Source organism: Prionailurus viverrinus, chromosome B1 (assembly GCF_022837055.1).
Source record: "Prionailurus viverrinus isolate Anna chromosome B1, UM_Priviv_1.0, whole genome shotgun sequence".
Lineage (NCBI taxonomy): Eukaryota > Metazoa > Chordata > Mammalia > Carnivora > Felidae > Prionailurus > Prionailurus viverrinus.
This window is the reverse complement of record NC_062564.1, coordinates 40,182,597-40,202,892: the sequence shown is the minus strand read 5'-3', so window position 1 is coordinate 40,202,892 and position 20,296 is coordinate 40,182,597. Positions and strand designations below refer to the sequence as shown.

The window sequence follows — 20,296 nt, the reverse complement described above, 5'->3', positions numbered from 1 at the left end:
TCACGATCTTGCAGTCTGTGAGTTAGAGCCCCGCGTCGGGCTCTGGGCTGATGGCTCAGAGCCTGGAGCCTGCTTTGGATTCTGTGTCTCCCTCTCTCTCTGCCACTCCCCCATTCATGCTCTGTCTCTCTCTGTCTCAAGAATAAATAAACGTTAAAAAAATTTTTTAAAAAACCCAACTCTTTGTTTCATTGATGTGCTCTACAGTTTTTTTTAAATTCTATATTGTTTATTTCTGCTCTGATCTTTATTATTTCTCTTCTGCTGCTGGGTTTAGGGTGTATTTGCTGCTCTGCTTCTATTTCCTTTAGGTGTGCCGTTAGATTTTGTATTTGGGATTTTTCTTGTTTCTGGAGATAGGCCTGGATTGCAATGTATTTTCCTCTCAGGACTGCCTTTGCTGCATCCCAAAGTGTTTGGATTGTTGTATTTTCATTTTTGTTTGTTTCCATATATTTTTAAATTTTTTCTCTAATTGCCTGGTTGACCCATTCAGTCTTTAGTAGGGTGTTCTTTAACCTCCATGCTTTTGGAGGTTTTCCAGACTTTTTCCTGTGGTTGATTTCAAGCTTCATTGCATTGTGGTCCGAAAGTATGCATGGTATGATATCAATTCTTGTATATTTATGCAGGGCTGTTTTGTGACCCAGTATGTGATCTATCTTGGAGAATGTTCCATGTGCACTCGAGAAGAAAGTATATTCTGTTGCTTTGGGATGCAGAGTTCTAAATATATCTGTCAAGTCCATCTGATCCAATGTATCATTCAGGGCCTTTGTTTCTTTATTGACCGTGTGTCTAGATGATCTATCCATTGTTGTAAGTGGGGTATTAAAGTTCCCTGCAATTACCACATTCTTGTCAATAAGGTTCCTTATGTTTGTGAGTAATTGTTTTATATATTTGGGGGCTCCTGTATTCGGCGCATAGACATTTATAATTGTTAGTTCTTCTTGATGGATAGATCCTGTAATTATTATATAATGACCTTCTTTATCTCTTGTTACAGCCTTTAATTTAAAGTCTAGTTTGATATAAGTATGGCTACTCCAGCTGTCTTTTGACTTCCATTAAAAAAATACGATTTAAATAAGCATATTTTTTCTATGTACCTATGCAGATAGGTTTAAGAAGTTAACAGAAATAAAACAAAAAAACCTCTCACTGCTTCACACACATGCCCTCCTCCAACTGCTCCTTGAGATTAAACTTTTATTAATCTTTCACATAAAACAGTGGTCCAGGGGCTCTTAGCCTTTAATATTGGTACTTTTCACTTTTCTTGAGGTTTTGAAAACATGAGCTCATTTCAGTGAGAGACAACAAGAAGTCACAGCTCCTCTGACCTTAGCCACGACTTTGGAAATGACTTCCAGCAAAGTTAGGCCACCAGCATCATCGTGACCTGATGCTTCCAGGTCAACACAGAGTCAAAACCTAAAAATCTCCAATACCCAAAACAGAGCAAGAGAAATCGTAGGAGTGGGGCAAGCTGACACTCACAAAAGCCAGCCTGCTCACTTAGGTTCCATTTTTTAGAAGTCGCAATAATACTAGACTTTTTCTCAATAAAGTATAGTGGCACACAGTGTCACATTAGTTTCAGGTGTACAGCATCGTAATCCGACAAGCCTATACCTTATGCTATGTTCACAAATGCAGCTACCGTCTGTCACCATGCAAAACTATTACAGTACCATTGACCATATCCCCCATGCTGTACTTTTTATCCCCGTGACTTATTCATTCCATAACTGGAAGTCTGTATCTCCTACACTGCTTCACCCTTTTTGCCTAACCCCCCCCCCCCCACCCCTTCCCCTCAGGCAACCATCACTTTGTTCTCTGGATCTGGATCTGTTTCAGCTTTTTTGTTTGTTCGTTTTTTAGATTCCACATATAAGTGAAATCACATGGTATTTGTCTCTCTCCATCTGATTTATTTCACTTAGCATTATACTCTCAAGTCCACCATGTAGCAAGACCTCATTCTTTTTTATGGCTGAGTAATATTACATTGTGTATATATACCACACCTTCTTTATCTATTCATTTATTGATTGACCTTTGGGTTTCCATATCTTGGCCATTGTAAATAATGTTGCAATAAACATAGGGGTGCATATATCTTTTTAAATTAGTGTTTTCATTTTCTTTGGGTAAATACCTGATCATCTGATACTTCTATTTTTAATTTTTTGAGGAACCTCCACACTGTTTTCCACAGTGGCTGCACTAGTTTACATTTCTACCAACAGTGCATGAGGGTTCCCTTTTTTCCACATCCTCGCCAGTACTTGCTATTTCTTGTCTATTTAATGTTAGCCAGAGAATAATGGACTTTCATTGCATTTAATTTGCAAAAGGTTGTCATCTCTCTTCTCTCATTTACATTTCTCAACCACTCGGAATTAGCAAGGCAGGTATCACATTACCCCTGCCTACAGAGACAGAAGGTTCTAGTGATTGATCTGGCTGGAATCTCGGTTTCCCCAGTTGCGGTCTTCTCTGCTATATCCAGCCTCTGCACTAAACATTAAGCCCTGCTTCTAAATCGTGGGAAAAGCCAAAGTATGAGAAACCTCTGTGCATTTCATTGAACCACAGAGAATTTTTTTTTTAATTTTTTTTTCAACGTTTTTTATTTATTTTTGGGACAGAGAGAGACAGAGCATGAACGGGGGAGGGGCAGAGAGAGAGGGAGACACACAGAATCGGAAACAGGCTCCAGGCTCCGAGCCATCAGCCCAGAGCCTGACGTGGGGCTCGAACTCACGGACCGCGAGATCGTGACCTGGCTGAAGTCGGACGCTTAACCGACTGCGCCACCCAGGCGCCCCTGAACCACAGAGAATATTATCATAGCTATCCTGCTCGCACAGATTGGATTGGGAGTGCAATGTCATGTACATGCCACGTATGGCACAAACACTATGGGAGCAAAAAGGAAAGATGAATTCTACAGCATGGTGGCAGGCAGGGAGGCTGCATGGAATAGGAGGCACTTAACTCCATCAGGCTGTGATCTACATTTTTATTTTTTAATTTTTAAATTCTTATTTATTTATTACAGTTTATTTATTTTGAGAGAGAGAAAGAGGGAGAGCACAAGTGCACATGTGTGAGTAGGGGAGGGGCAGAGAGAGAGGGAGAGAGAGAATCCTAAGCAGGCTCTGCTCTGTCAGCACAGAGCCTGACAAGGAGCCCAACACAGGGCCCAAAATCACAAACCTGTCTGATGACCTGAGCCGAAATCAATAGTTGGATGCTTAACCAACTAAGTCACACCGGCGCCCCACTTTTTTTTTAAGATTTTATTTTTAAGTGATCTGTACACCCAACATGGGGCTCGAACCCACAACTTGAGATCAAGAGTTGTACACTCCACCGACTGAGCCAACCAGGCTCCCCTAGCTCTTTAAAAAGGTAAAAGAAAGATAAAGGATAAAAGAAAAGAGACGTTAAAAACAAGATAAAAATGATGTTAAAAAAAAAAAGCTACTATTGGTGTTACACACAGATCTCAGTTTCAGAGTAGCTAATAATCATACCTAAGATTTATTGAGCACTTCCTAAGTGCTGGGTTGTTCTGCTTGGGTTGTCATAGGAATGAACTCCTGTAATTCTCACAGCCGCCTATGAGGTAGGTTCTAGGATGAATTGAACTGACTTGGCCAAGGTTAGGCATTGTTAAGTGAAGTCTGGCTAACGTGGAGAAATCCTCCCTTGCCTCAGACGAGGGAGCTGATGGAAGATGTCCAGTTCTTCTCTTAGCGCTGCTCCTGGGGAGACTAGTTCCTAGTCCTTGGCTTTCCATGTCTCAACCGCTGGGACATCTGATGGTCTAGAAGGGCATTTAGGAGAGAATGAAGTAAAGATTCACTCGATCTGCCATTCATTCCACAGGGTCTATTGAGAGCCTGCCAGATGTCAGCCACGCTGCTAGATCCCTGGGAAGAAGAAGAGTAAAATACAGCCCTGCCTTCAAGGAGAGGACATAGTGTTAGTTGTGTAAAAAATAATGACTGTAATATGATAAACACCATAAGGAAAATCTACATAAGTACTATGTCATTACACAAATGACAGTGAGACAGGGAGAAAATCAGGGGGAGCTTCCAAGGGAGGAAATATTTAAGTTAGGTCTTACAGGATCTATAGAAGTTCTGCAAGCCAGAAAGGTGCAGAAGTCATGAGCTTTTCCCAAGCACAGAACTACCCCAATCTCACACCAGAGCAAACTGACAGGAAACTCTCTCCAGTCACCCCCGTATACCTCGCTCAAAATAAAGACAAAAGTGATAAAAGCCTCTCCTTTTCTCCTGTCCCTCTCGGACATGGAAAGATGCTCCCTGATTCATATCACAGAGAGAATAAAATTCTACCTACTTAGGAGAAAATCACATCTCAGGGCAGCTTCCACAACTGAAATGCTTGTTCTTTTGTTTTTGTTTTTTTTTAAATGCAGTTCTTCTGTCTTGTCTGCTATTTCCGTTACTTTCCTCTGGTATATTTAGACATTTTTCCTCCATCCTCTCAACCAAAGACCTTTGTCAAGCACAAATTTAGCGACATCCTGAGAAAGTCCTCTATGGGGAGCTATTTTTATTTTATTGATTTTATTTTGGAAACTCATTTGTCTCCCTCCTTCCTACTTCCAGAGAGTAATCAAAACCCTATAAATCATAAATAGATTATTAACACCAACTCACTAAGACTACACAAGAAAGTACTTAGTGCCAAGTTTAGGAAAACTGCACTGCAAGCACCTTAAAGGTAATGGAAAAATGAAACCACCCTTTCTTTACTGATAAAGAGTTGAGCCCTTGGCCTAAATATTATCATGTGAATAATTACTATGACAACAGATGTCAAATTCACTCACCCAAGAAGCATTTACTGAGCACCTACTATGCACTGGGCACAGTGTAACATGCTGGGCTAGTCACTGTTGGGCATACGCACCAATAGGACAGTAAGATTCTGAGTGAGTAGCTGAGAAGAGTTTTCTGTTCTACCCCCCTTGTCTTCCAGAGGAAAATAAAACCACCTGAATGTCTGCCAAGGCCAACATCTCAAACTAGCCTTGTTTCTCCAACAGCTGATTCCTGTTTTAGATCAACAAAAAGTTTAGCAAACACATGAAGGCTTTATGGGATAGATCCCTGGAGCTAGTCTTTGAGAAGAAATCGGAAACCAACCTGCTATCGAAGGGACAGCCTTGCTGTAAAGGTCAGGGAGATCTTCCCAAAGTCTGATCATTTTCCACAACTTGCAATGGCATGTTTTCAAGTCTGTGGATTTATCTCTGACCTTCTTTCCTCAACATCTTCTTTTCCTTTTTTCTCTACAGCCTCACTCTGGCTTTAGCAAAGGAGGCAAGCTTGGTCTTCTTGGTCAAGTGGACCCTGAGTAAGAACTGAGCAGGAATTAGGAGTTAGGAATCAGAAATCCTGCTCTGTAAACTTGGGCAAGTCATTTTGTCTCTCTGACCCTCAATCTCTTCATCTGTAAAATAGAGGCAATGCCTAGTTCCTGGGTTGTTAAGAGGTTAAATGAGATCATATGTGTGAATGTGACTGGTACCTTCTCTGGCGTGTAGTAGGGACTCAATAAATTTCATTTCTTGCTGCCACCTTTGTAGGCTTTTTCATCCTTAATGACAAATCCTGTTTCTTAGCCTTAACACCTCATGGATATAATGGGAATGTGGGACACATAATGTGTCATGTTGTTATCTTTAAGGATAAATGAATCAACATTAGCTTGGTTTTAAGAATTTCACACCTGGGTGGCTCAGTCGGTTGAGAATCTGACTCTTGATTTTGGCTCAGGTCATGATCTCACAGTTTGTGAGTTCAAGCCCCATGTCAAGCTCTGCGCTGACAGTGCCAGCTTGGGTTTCTCTCTCTCTCTCTCTTCCCCTCCTCCACTCATGCTGTCTGTCTGTCTCTCTCTCTCTCTCTTTCTCTCAAAACAAACAAATAAATAAATAAATAAATAAAAAAGAATTTCACACCTGACTTTAAGATAATTGAAGATCCCAGGGATGCCTCAGGGGCTACAAATCAAGGCATTATTTGTTCCTTACTACCTCCTGGTCTTAGTATTAAACTAAGAATAACTAGGAGATTATTTCTGTAGTAAAAAAGTCTTTAGGAGCACCTGGGTGTGTCAGTCAGTTAAGTGTCCAACTTCAGCTCAGGTCACAATCTTGTGGTCTGTGAGTTTAAGCCCCGTGTCGGGCTCTGTGCTGACAGCTCAGAGCCTGGACCCTGCTTCGGATTCTGTGTCTCCCTCTCTCTCTGTGCCTCCCCTGCTCTCTCTCTCTCTCTCTCTCTCTCTCTCTCAAAAATAAATAAACATTAAAAAAATGTCTTTGACTTACATTTAAATGAAATTTGGTGCTGGATACTAGCTAGATATTTATGACTGCTATTTCAGATAATGTATGTAAGAAAGGACAAGGGAATGTACATGATATGGATTTGAAATTGCACTGTTCAGAATTAAGAAAGTTTTTTTCCATTTTTTTCTTAGTCACAGATTAACTTTGATATTTGGCCCTGACATACCCCGTGCTCTCCCGTTTTCTGCAATGACACAGCTCTCAGCCTGGGAACTGACTACTTCAAGGTAGAGCTGATGTTTGTAAAGGGCTTTTAGAATCTTGGCCAGGTCGTGCTATATGAACATAGGATATTATTTCTAAGCCCTTACTATAAGAAGGGAGAGACAGGAGATTAGTCTCCAGTTGCCCCCAGGATTTCAGACAGAGCAGGAAGTGACCAGAAAGCCTCAGACCTCTCTAGCAAGATAGAGGACGGAGGGTGGGGGGGGGGGGGGGGGGTAGGGGGCTCTGAATCCTCACCCTGACACTGCTGACTCAGCACATGTCTTCTTCTTCCTGGGGCATGGGGCACTGTCAGCATCGGGATGGACACACATTTTGGTAGAAATCCAGGGAAGCTCTCCAGATGGATGTGTCAGGGAGAACATTCTGATTCCCCAGGTCTGGTTACAGAAGGACACCCCGTAAGGGGTACAAACAGTACAGGACAGTACAAGTGGAGGATTCAGGGCTTCTGACTCTAGTCCAGTGCTCTTTCTCTTCCAGATACTCCAAGGTAAGCAGCATTCACCAAGAGTCCCAGCTAGTCCCTTTCTCCTTACTGGTCAGAAACAAAACCTAAATCACTGTAGATCGCTTTATGTGCTCCCTGAGGATTCAACGCATCCCTTACTCATCGTTCGTTCACCCCTACCCCAGGTGGGAGCCCACGCCCTCCTACTTCTCCCTAACCCACACCACCACTCACGGCTGCTTCCTCCCTTTTGGTCTCAGCTTTAAAGGTGGTCTGCTCAGAACTACCTCCCCTGTCCATCCTGTGGTTCGCTATCATTATACCCAAACGGCAGTGCCTTCTTGTGTGAGGCAGCCCCAGGCTGGGAGCACATGGCAGTGGTGTGTTCAGCCTTGGGTACTTGTGGAATGCATTAATTCCCTGCAAACTGTGAGCCCAATGAACCACTACCACTCTGTTATCTCTGGCCACAGATGTTTATCTTGCGGTTGGAGGTCCAGTTAAGCAACACAAACCCTTCTGACTGAAAAGTCCCTCACCCTAGGGCATGCCCCAGTTCCCTTAGAATGGTTTGTAAAACCAGTTATTTGTTTGGTGGGGTTTGCATGAAGGCAGGGGCCCCAGAATTGTAGCTATCCACCTTCTCTGCAAAGTGGAAGCGGGCATAAGAAAAGACAGCTGTGCCTGGAGGAGAGAGGAACCTGGATCCAAGAAGCAGGCAAGTTTGTTCCCAGCAATCTTTATGCTCCAAATGGAGGAAGAGTGAGATTGGACTTGGTGGCTGAGCTCACCAACATCGTCCGCTCAAGATGGAGCTAGCACGTAAAAGCACAGTCCCAGCCAATCTGTCTCTTTGTGTCTGTCCCTGGGACTCACTGCCTGCCTGAGACCTGCTCAGATTCTCCAGGGATCACCTGAGAACCTTTTAGTTGCAAGTGACAGAGAGCGCAACCCAAACTGGCATAAGCAAAAATAGAACGTATTGGCTTTCACAACCTGGAAAGTCCAGGGACAAGCCTAGCTTTACATGCAGCTTGATCCAGGGACTCAAGCAATATTCCTGGGGCCCAGCGTTCCCTCTGTGTGTCTCTGGGCTCCTCGTCCTCTGGGTTGACCCCATTCTCATCTCAACCCTCCTCTAATGGCAGCAAGGTGGCCATATGAGCTCCAGCCTCAAAGTGCTTCCTGTGTTCAAGTTCAAGTTCTCTTTCAAGAAAGAGAAAGGCCAGCCTCTTTTCCAGTGGTTCCAGAGGATGCATGGTATATCATTGTTTCCAACTTGGTTACCTGCTGTCCCTGATCACAGTGGGCAGGTGTGAGGTACAGCCCCATTTCTGGGCCAGAAAGAAGAGTCAGATCCACCCCCAGCTGGTGGGTGACAGTGCAGTGAGGTGGTTCTCCATGAGGAAATGGGGGGTGCTCTTACCGGGAGAAGGGCAGGTGAATTGGAGGCAGCAGGCAATACATATCGACTTTATTTCTTAGTTCATTGTTCTCCTCTTTCTGTGAAGATCTCTTGACATGCCACTTCCTCCTCGAACAAAGCCTTGCATAAGTAGAAGTCAGCCAAAGGCTTCTGTTATTACAGTTCATCTTCATTCCATAATTTCTCTCCCCGTTTGTCACCGAACTTGAACACTGTGTAACATGCTTATTTGTATAATTCCTCCACCTTTTGTCAGATATTTTACCAGTAAGGCCAACTTTTCTGTTTTTATTATCTTCATTTTCTTTTTTTACCAGAGGAAAAGATGGAATAAAGCTAGTTTTAGCCTGAGTACAGAGTCAATAAGCTTTATAGCTATCAGCTATATATCTCTCTTAAAAAACAGAAAACAAAAAAACCAACCAAAAAAATGAAATACTTAGGTATAAGTCTAAATATGTATGGGGTCTGTAAGTTGAAACTACAAAACACTGATTTAAAAACATCAAAGAAGACCCAAATAAATGGAGAGAGAAATGATATCCCTGGATCAGAAAACTCATATTATGATGTCTGTTCTCCCCCAATCAATCTATAGATTCAAGTCAATCATAATTAAAATTTCAGAAGGATTTTTCTTGTTGATAGCAACAAACTGATTTAAATTTTTTTAAGTTTATTTATTTATTTTGAGAGAAAGAAAGAGAGAGAGAGAATGAGTGGAGGAGAGGCAGAAAGAGAGGGGGACAGAGGATCTGAAGTGGGCTCCGTGCTAACAGCAGAGAGTCCAATGCAGGGCTTGAACTCACGAACTGTGAGATTATGACCTGACCTGAGTGGGTTGCTTAACTGACTGAGCCAGCCATTCAGGTGCCCCTGATTTAAAGATTTATATGGAAAAGCAAAGGAATTCAAATAGCCAAAACAATTTTGAAAAAGGAGAATACAGTTGGAGGACTCACATTATATGATTTCAAAACTTACTAGAAAGCAATGGAGATTAAGAGAGTGTAGTACCAGGGAAAGGAGAGACACAGATTAATGAAATGGAACAAAGAACTCATAAATAGACCCACGCACATATACAGTTAATTGATTTTTGACAAATGTGCAAAGGTAATTCAATAGAGAATGTTTAATCTTTTCAACAAAAGGTGCAGAAGCAATTGGACATCCATATGTGAAAAAACTCAAAAACCTCATTCTATATTCACATCACAATAAAAAAAATTAACCCCAAATAAGGATTTAGATCTAAATGTAAAACCCAAAAAACTGCAAAATTTCTAGAAGAAAATATAGGAGAAATCTTTGTGAGTTAGACAAATATTTCTTAGATATGACATAATTCCTAAAAAATAAAATTGGTAAAATAAGCTTCATCAAAGTGTAGAACATCCGTCTTATGAAAGACACTGTTTAGAGAATTAAGAAACCACAGACTGTGGGAAAATATTTGCAAATCAAATATTTGATGAAGGGCTCTTATCCAGAATATATAAAAGAAGTCTAAAAACTCAGTAATAAGAAAACAAACAGCTTGATTAAAAAATATGCCAAAGATTTAACAGCCACTTCACCAAATAAGATATATGGGTGACAAATAAGCACACTAAGAGATGTTCAACATCATTAGTCATTAGGAAAATGCATATTAAGAACCATAATGAGATACCATTTCATAACTATTATAATCAAAATAAAAACTGAGGCAATACCAAGTACTGGAGAAGACTAAAGAACTAGAACTCTCATACATTGCTAGTGGGAATGTTAAATGATACAGTCACTCTGAAACACAGTTTGGCAGTTTCATATAAAGTTAAACATACACTTACTAGGACACCTGGGTGGCTCAGTCCGTTAAGCATACAACTTTGGCTCAGGTCACCATCTCATAGCTAATGGTTTTGAGCCCTGCATCAGGCTCTCTGCTGTCAGGGCATAGCTCGCTTCTGAGCCTCTATCCCCCTCTCTCTTTGACCCTCTCCCACTCTCTCTCTCTCAAAAATAAATAAATATTTTTAAAAATGGATACTCTTATTATATGGCCCAACCATCCCACTCCTGGGTATTTAACCAAGAGAAAGAAAGAATGTTTTTCACTCAAAAAACTGCACAAAATATTTATAGGGACTTAATTTGTAATCATTAAAAACTGGAAGAATCCAGGGGCTCCTGAGTGGCTCAATCGGTTAAGCATACAACTTTGGCTCAGGTCATGATCTCACAGTTTGTGAGTTCAAGCCCCATGTCAGGCTCTGTGCTGACATCTCAGAGTCTGGAGCCTGCTTCAGATTCTGTGTCTCCCTCTCGCCCTCTGCCCCTCCCCCACTCACCCTTTGTCTCTGTCTCTCTCAAAAATAAATAAACATTTAAAAAAAAATTTTTTTAAACTGGAAGAATCCAAATACCCTTCCTGGAGAAGGATAATAAATTGTGGTATTTTCATACAAGGGAATACTACTCACTAATAAAAATGAACAAATCACACACACAAAAAATGAACAAAGCACTAATATAACATAGAAGAATCCCAAATACATTATGGTCAATAAAAGCAATCTGTATTGAAAGGCTCTCTCCTGTATGATTTCATTTATATGACCACAGGCAACATTATAGGATCAGAAACTAGATCTGTGGTTTCCAGGGGTTGGGAATGGGAGAGTGGATTACAAAGGAGCAACACGAGGAACACTTTTTGGGCAACAGAGCCATTCTTGTGTCTTGATGGCATCAGTGATTATACAACTGTTTGCATAGAACACCATACACAAAAAGGGTGAATTTTATTGTACGTAAATTTTTGAGAAGTAAGCCAAGTGAGAGGAAAACAAAAAATGCTACTCTGGGTTCCCTTGAACATTTCTGAGATTCAGACCTGCTGCTGGTGGTACAAGTCTCCTTAGCAGGAGACAAATTATTCATAGGAAGGAAAATGCACCTGCTTTTCAAAACAGGCAGAGGAAGAGTAAAAAGAGAGAAGCCTGTGAGTACCAAGTAAACATGGTAAATACTTTATTAGTTTGGGCTCTTAAACTGTCAATCTTCATATACATGGGTTTCCATAAATAGTCACACAATCTTTTATCCTTTAGCTTGTAGCTTTTTAATGAGCCATATCCTTTTAAATTTGTTTTCCAAGGATCAAGCCTCACAAATATTGTCTCAGATAGACAATGTCTCACCTGGAGTGTACAGTCTCATACTTTTTCAGGCATCATGCATATTTCAATATGTTACCATCTAGTGAAGTTGCCCATCTGCTGTCTCCTGATTTTTTAATGACAACATTGACATCACTGGGCTCCAGGAAGCCTCACACTGGGCAGGCACACCCTTGAAACTTTCTGAAATGTCGTTTCATATTATCCTACATCATTACTCAACTGTCTACATGAGGGACAATGGGATAGAAGAATTTAATTTTCAGGTCAGATTTCATAAGATTCTGGATCCAAAATCTTTTTAAGAAAGTCCACTTCTGCTGTAATTGGATCATCCATACATCATCCTCTTGACCTTCATAAGCCAATCAATTAATGGTCAGGTTTGTTAATCTGGGTCCATTAGCTCCTGTAAAGCATGCTAAATGATTTCATTGTATTATGAGGAAAAATATGTAAGTATGTGAGGAAAAATATGTAAGTATCTGGAGGCTAACAATATTAGGAATATAATTTAAAACTGTAATTGAGTGGTCACAAAATAAATTCAGATTAGAACTTAAAAGGAAATTCTTGGAAAATATATTTTCATTGGGATACAGTTATGTTATCAAGACTAATCAGTGCATACTGGATGTTTCATATTAACATACTGGGTGGATGTTTGTCCAAGACTCGAGCGATATTAAAAATTGTTTGTATCCATTTTCATGAGATTAAAATATTCCTGGGCCAACTCTTCTAGAATAGACTGAGTTAGATCTATCATTGCTTTTCTTTTGTTTCTTAAGAGAAAATAGGCTGAAAAAATAGATCACCAATCAATGGTGTTTGTTGCTCAGACTCTCCATTGGGAAGTAGATATGGCAATTTTGGAAATCCCAGGTAGGAGGGCTGTGTGGGCCTGGGCAAGATCAGAGGCCAGTTGGGCTCAACCTGTATCTTGAGCTACAGATAAGATCATAAGATCTAAAATGGATGAATTTCCCTGTTTTAAATAAAGCACTGGATTAGTAAATTCACATAAACTTGAAGATTCCAAAGTCTAATACACTGAATTTTCAGACTAAAATTTCGGTATGCTAATTTAATGCAGGAGTGGACAGACCACAAGTTACGTTGGAACCCTGATGAATATGGTGGAATTCGTTCAATTAAAGTTCCATCAGAATCTCTCTGGCTTCCTGACATAGTTCTCTTTGAAAAGTAAGTATCGCAGAAGAAACATACACTGGTTAGATTGGGACTAGAGATGGCAAAGCCTGATTCTGGCAAAATGATTAAGAGAAATGTATAGATTTAAGAAGAGAACTGATTCTTTTTGAAATATTGTTTGACACCGTAATAGTAAAGTAATAAATACAAATAGTAGAGGAGTGGGCAAAACCCCAACTCATTAGTGTCCAACTGCTTTTACCACAGTGCAGATGGACGTTTCGAAGGCTCCCTCATGACCAAAGTCATAGTGAGATCTAATGGCACCGTCATTTGGACCCCTCCAGCCAGTTACAAAAGTTCATGCACCATGGACGTCACGTTTTTTCCATTCGACCGGCAGAACTGCTCCATGAAGTTTGGATCCTGGACTTACGATGGTACCATGGTTGATCTCGTTTTGATAAATGAAAATGTTGACAGAAAAGACTTCTTCGATAATGGAGAATGGGAAATACTCAATGCCAAAGGGATGAAGGGCAACAGGAGAGATGGCACCTACTCCTATCCGTTCATCACTTACTCTTTTGTTCTGCGCCGCCTACCCCTGTTCTACACCCTCTTCCTGATAATCCCCTGCCTGGGGCTGTCTTTTCTGACAGTGCTCGTGTTCTATTTGCCTTCTGATGAAGGAGAAAAGCTTTCGCTATCAACCTCTGTTCTGGTTTCCCTGACAGTTTTTCTTCTAGTAATTGAGGAGATAATCCCATCTTCCTCAAAAGTCATTCCTCTCATTGGGGAGTACCTGCTGTTCATAATGATTTTCGTTACCCTGTCGATTATTGTTACTGTTTTCGTGATTAATGTTCACCACAGATCTTCTTCGACTTACCATCCCATGGCCCCCTGGGTTAAGAGACTCTTTCTACAAAAACTTCCTAAATTGCTTTGTATGAAGGACCACATGGATCGCTACTCTTTCCCAGACAAAGATGAGAGCCAACCAGTGGTGAAAGGTAAAGTTCTAGAAAAAAGGAAACAAAGACAGATTAGTGATGGAGAAAAAGTTCTTGTTGCTTTCTTGGAAAAGGCTGCTAATTCCATTAGATACATTTCAAGGCATGTGAAGAAAGAGCATTTTATCAACCAGGTGAGTACGCTGGTATTCATTACACTGCTGCCATTGAAATGTGCAAGAACCAATATTCTCACATCTATTTACAATAAAATACTGTCATTTTTAAAATGTGACATTATTAGCTATCTGCATTTCACGTGTAAAATGTAAAACAAGCCCTGACATGAATAAAAATTTTAGTATGGATCTTTAGGAAGCAGTTCACAGAAACAGAATGGGCAAAAAAGAAGCAAGTATAGATTAAGCACCATCCCTTATAATTAGACTTGACTCTATTTAAAATAATGTTTTATGTTTATTTTTGAGAGAGAGAGAGTGAGCAGGGGAGGGATAGAGAGAGGGGGACAAAGGATCTGAAGCAGGCTCTGTGCTGATATCAAGGAGCCCAACTCGGGGCCTGAACTCATGAACTGTGAGATCATGACCTGAGCCGAAGTCGGACGTTCAACCGACAGAGCCACCCAGGCGCCCCTATTTAAAATAATTTAATTTTACATTTTAAATTGGTTATCCTGGTCTCTGGTAATTTACCTCTCATTTTTAGTTCAATGGTGGTTATTTCTAGCCATAGTATTTGGAAATAAAAGAACAGAATTAGACTTCGGGATTAATGTAAATATACAGTGTTCCAACAGATATTTTGGTGAGGGAAAAGGGTGTGGTTATTTGGCTAACATTAAAAAAAAAAGTGTGGCACGAGTGTGGATTTCATACTCAAAACAGTTCTGGATTCAGATCTTACCTGATGCTTAAAACAAATTTTAAGACAATTTGTAGGGTTCAATTATTTTACTCTAAAATAAGTGCAAATTAGTGCTAAGAGCCTGATCCCATAAACAAAATTATGGAAGACATTTTTTAAGGAAACATGTGTCTATACTTCATCTAGATACTACCTAGCATATTCTCTTACTATTTGTTGTGTTTTTCACCCATTGCTGTAGAACTAACATTTCAGCTATTCTTTTTTTTTTTTTTTTTTTTTTTTTAGAGAGAGAGAGAGCACATGCTTGCAAGTGAGCACAAACAGGGGAGGGGTAGAGGGAGAGAGAGAAGCTTAAGTAGGCTCCATGCTCAGAGTAGAGCCGGATGTAGGGCTCAGTCTCACAACCATGAGATCATGACCTGAGCCAAAATCAAGAGTTGGAGGCTTAACCGACTAGCCACCCAGGTGCCTCTTTAGCTATTCTTAAGGGTTGTTCGTTGTTGTTTCTCTATCTTTTAAAAATTTGAATTCAAAGACTCAACTAGCTTTTTTAAAAATGATAAAAGTAACACATGATCAGGGTACAGAATTTGGAAAATACAAAAAGTATAAACAGATTTAAAATAATTAATAATCCCACCACTTAAGATCGACACTTTAAACACATCTTTTTTGTGTTTTTCCCCAAGGTTTTATTCCTAAACCTCTATGTGTGCAGAATGCATTCTGGTTCTACATCAGTACCTATGTCCCCTCTCTATAAGTCCTGTTCTAGTCCATCTTCAAAAAACCCCATACAGTAGAAATGTGACATTTCTTTTCCTTCAAAAGAGGAAAACTGGCACCTGTCCTTCAGACCTCCTTGGCCTCTCAACTTGTTGCTGCTTTGACCTTGCTCTTAGTGGCTTATTCCCCACTCTCCCCCAACTTCCCTTCCTCCAAAGGGACTAGATCTTCCCTCTCCCTTGCAGATTCCTGTCATCTCATGGTCACTTCTCCACGCAGTTTTCTGGCATTCCAGAGATAATAGCAGCCATACCCACATGTGGAGTGGAAGAAAAGAAGGCTTATAATATTTGGCCATGAAAATTCTTAATTTATAAGCTTATGATTCATTTCATATATGAGGTCAGGAAGATCCTAGTAAGAGATACTGGCTTTTTATTTGTGGAAAAATCAGTCCTTTCCCATTTGGATCAATATTGTTCTACAAATGCATAAATGATTCAGTTGTTTCTATTTTATGTCTTCTTTGTTGATGAAAATGTTCACAGGCTGTTTCCTTTGGGCACTGTTATTACGGAAGTCACGGGGGAGAATCTGAGCCTACGTTGCAGGGGATGTGTTAGGTGAATTTGAAAAATGAAGTGCTGTAAATCCAAATATTACTGTTTTTCAATCCCTTGAAATGAATTCAGAACAGTTGCCCTGCATATTGAATGGAAGGCATCTTTTTCTCTTTTGCAGGTAGTACAAGACTGGAAATTCGTAGCCCAAGTTCTGGACCGAATCTTTCTGTGGCTCTTTCTGATAGTGTCAGTTACAGGCTCTGTTCTGATATTCACTCCTGCTTTGAAGATGTGGCTACATAGTTCCCACTAGGAACACATCTCCAGAGCAATCTAAAATACCATAAAGACAAAATCACACCTTAGAACTGACATCCAGCTAGCATGTACATACAGTACCCAAATGCATGAGCTTTTTGGAAGGGTCAGTGCCATCCTCAGGGAAACTGAACACCGGTAAATGTGGGTTTGCCCACAGTAAATTCATGATTGCCACTGGAGGGAGTTGGGTTTAAGTAAAGCAGAACCCCCTCAGGTCCCTGCCTTGGCTTCTCCAACGTTCATGGAATCATATGGTCCAGGTCTGACATCACAGCCAGGACATGCTAGGGCTGCTGGACTAATGCCCCCAGGAAGCAGGACCAAGGATGCACACCAGGAATTCAAGGCAGTCTCTGAGTCAAGTTGTTTGTGTGCACACACCTGGGTCTCCTGAATCTACTGGTGTCCTTGGTGGTTTTGCCTGAGTTTGCAAACTGGTGCCGTGTGTTATGCCTTTGTAGCAATGTGTATGAGCAAATCTCAACAACCCTCTGGGGAATCACACTGGTCCAACAGGTCTGGCACAGATCACTTGTTATTGTGAAGATTCCAAGACGCCTGTTAACTAAAGCCCCTCCCCTTCCCCCCAACAAATGTGGTATTTGTTAAAAACAGTCTCTTGAATGTGGTAACCTTTAAGGCAGGTGGTATTCGTGGCTTATTCATAACACTGTATAGTTTTTCTGATGGTAAAACTAAAACCTACTGTGAGTTGTGACTTGCTCTAAGGGCCATATCAAAATAACTTACAATAGAAACACTGTTATCCGTTGCCAAGAGTGCAGTCATTAAAATGCATTATCTTTTCCTAGAAAATAGAAGTACTGAACATTCTCTGATAATGGGTTTTTATGTCCTCACAGCCTGTCTAATCCATTTCAACAGTACTCTCAAGGCTTTCCATTCTGCTTTTCTTCCTTTCTTTCTCTTCCTCCTCCTCCTCCCTCTGCCCCCTCCTCCCTCCTCTCCCTCCTCCTCCTTCTCTCTTCCTCCTCCTCCTTCTTCTTCAGAACATTTAAGTTCTACTCTCAGCAAATTTTAATTATACAATGTAGTGTTATCAACTAGTCACCATGTTTTACATAAGATCTCCAGACCTTATTTATTTTATAACTGAAAGCTTATACACTGTTCCCAATCTCTCCCTATTTTCCCTCCCCATCAGTCCCTAACAACCACTTTTCTAAGTGTCCACATGTAAGTGAAACCATGCAGTATTTGTCTTTCTCTGTCTGATGTTTCTCTTCTTAGCACAATGCCCTCTGCATTCATCTATGTTGTTGTAAATGACAGAATTTAAGGCTGAATTATATTCCTCTGTGTGTGTGTGTGTGTGTGTGTGTGTGTGTGTAATCACATTTTCTTGATCCACTCATCCATCAACAGACACAGGTTGTTTTCATACATTGGCTATTGTGGATAATGCTGCAGTGAACATGGGAGTGCAGATATTTCTTTGAGAAAATGATTTCGTTTCCTTTGCATACACCCAGAAGTGGATGGATCACATGGAGTTCTAGTTTTCATTTCTTGAAAAACCTCCGTAACTTTTTTTGTAGTGGCTGTACCAACTTAAATTCCCACCAACCGTGAAAAGGGGTTTCCTCTTCTCTACATCCTTGCCAACATTTGTTATTTCACATCTTTCTTATGGCAGGCATTCACACAGCTGTGAGGTGATATCTCACTGTGGTTTTGATTTGCATTTCCCTGATGTTGAGCACCTTTTAATGTACCTGCTGGCCATCTGTATGTCTTCTTTGGAAGCATGTCTATTCAGATCCTTTACCCATTTTTAAATTGGGTCATTTGGTTTTTTACTGTTGAGTTATATGAAATTTTTGTATAGTTTGTTAGTTTGCATACTAACCTCTTATCAGATACATGGTTTCCAAATATTTTCTCCTATTTCGTAGGCTGTCTTTCCATTTTGCTCATGGTTTTCTTTGCTGTGGAGAAGTTTAGTTTGATGCAATCCCACTTGCTTATTTTTGCTTTTGTTGCCTTTGCTTTTGGTGTTGAATTAAAAAAAAAATCATTGCCAAGATGCCCTCCTTTGTTTCCATGTGTCTCCCTGCCCCTCTGGGAGCACTCGTCACCCAACTTGCCAACTCCCTCTCGAAGATTCATCAGGAAGAGTCTGTTCAGATGCTTTTTGCCCTCCAAAATTGTTGCTGCCAAATTCTGATTTTAACTTGAAGTAATTGTTCTTTTTTCCAAGATTTAAATCTTAATCCATTCTGGACTATTTGGTTTGGGGCATGTTTCTCATAAACAATTTACAGCTGAGACTTGGGGTTTAACCTTTCACATGTATTGTTACCACCCAGATGGTTAGTCTTATCCATGCCATTTTGTTTTGTGTTTTCTGTGTAATGTTTTCTTGTCCTTTTTTTTGTTGTTGTTCCTTTTCAGCTCTGACTGTATTTGTCTATTCCTTCCTCTTTACTGGATTGAAAGTTATGCATCCATTTCTATTAATTTATTAATAAACATATTCAAATTTCTTTAATTGGTGTTAGAATTTAATGCCCATAGCCACCACTCTTGAAATGAAACAGTTCCTTTAGCACTTTCCCTTCCCCTCTTCTTTTATCACCTTTTATGTTTTGCTAAATCATCCAAAATTCTAATTCCAGGTTATTAATTTTTTATGTTATGTGTCTCTTTCCTCTGAATAATTTATTGACAATACATTTTGTCCACAACCACATTATAAACAAGTAATTGGTTTACTCATTTCTTGGTTTGCCACTTTTTTTCTCCTGTTTTCCTCTTTACCTGATTTATTTCATTATCTCAGAGGAATACATCTCCAAGCAATTCTTTCAGAAACTTTTGAGAGTGGTTACCTTTCTGAATCCTTGCACTTCTGAAATTGTAATGTATTCTGCTCTCATGGGTTGAGCATGGAATTTTGAGTTCAAAATCTTTCATCCTCAGAATTGTGAAGATATTATTCTACAATATCCCATGTTCTAGATTCTTTTTGTGAAAGTTTATTCTTTTTTTTAATATATGAAATTTATTGTCAAATTGGTTTCCATACAACACCCAGCGCTCATGCCAAAAGATGCCCTCTTCAATGCCCATCACCTACCCTTCCCTCCCTCCCACCCCCCCATCAACCCTCAGTTTGTTCTCAGTTTTTAAGAGTCTCTTATGCTTTGGCTCTCTCCCACTCTAACCTCTTTTTTTTTTTTTTCCTTCCCCTCTCCCCCATGGGTTTCTGTTAAGTTTCTCAGGATCCACATAAGAGTGAAAACATATGGTATCTGTCTTTCTCTGTATGGCTTATGAAAGTTGATTCTTATTCCTTGTTCCTATAGATTCCTATTTTTACCTTGATGAAACTCTTGGACTTTTCTTACTATCTTTGGACTTTAGAAATGTCACCTGAAATAAAAAAGAAAAAATGTCACCTGAATGCTGTATGTGTCTAAATACAGGGCTCTCTCTCTCTCTCTCTCTCTCTCTCATTCTCTTTTTCCCTCTCTGTTTTTATCTTGGCACTTGATGATTAATGTTTTTATTCAACTCATGAAAATTTTCTTCTCTAACCTCTTTTATTATTTCCTATCCTCTATTCTCTCTCTCCTCTCTTTTTGAAATTTCTAATAGAAGGATTTTGGTATTCCAGGATCTGTCTTCCATGTTTATTAATTTATTAACTCTTCTCTCATTACTTTTTACTTGTTTAATTGTTTACATTGTCAGCTTGATGGTACCCCTAACTAATTTGATAGTCAGTCATTGTCTTCTCTGCTATGCAGCCCACCTACCAAGGTGAGGTTTTGTTTGTTAATGGATGAATCATGGATGGATATTTGCTAATGGATGAATATTTGATTTCCAAGAACTCTAATTCTTATTTTTGGATGTCATATCTTCTATAATAACTTGGAGGGATACTAATTATAGTTACTTTAAAGTCTTCTGTTGTCTGTATTAACAATTTTTCTTCAGGGGTTACTTCTTCTTTTTATGCTTCTTTTTATGCTTTTTG

The 20,296-nt window shown here is 40.0% G+C and overlaps 1 protein-coding gene across 2 annotated transcripts in view; it reads left to right on the top strand.

Moving 5' to 3' along the window:
* Window positions 1-16,282, top strand: part of CHRNB3 (cholinergic receptor nicotinic beta 3 subunit) — a 31,653-nt gene extending 15,371 nt beyond the window's left edge. Inside the window, exons 4-6 of one of the 2 annotated variants that reach the window (XM_047856422.1) lie at window positions 12,778-12,887; window positions 13,104-13,986; window positions 16,148-16,282. In XM_047856422.1, the coding sequence (XP_047712378.1) occupies window positions 12,778-12,887; window positions 13,104-13,986; window positions 16,148-16,282 (1,128 nt within the window). Of the gene's footprint in view, window positions 1-12,777; window positions 12,888-13,103; window positions 14,125-16,147 lie in introns of those variants that run through there. The other variant, XM_047856421.1, reaches the window with a different exon arrangement.
* The last annotated feature ends 4,014 nt before the right edge of the window (window positions 16,283-20,296 follow it).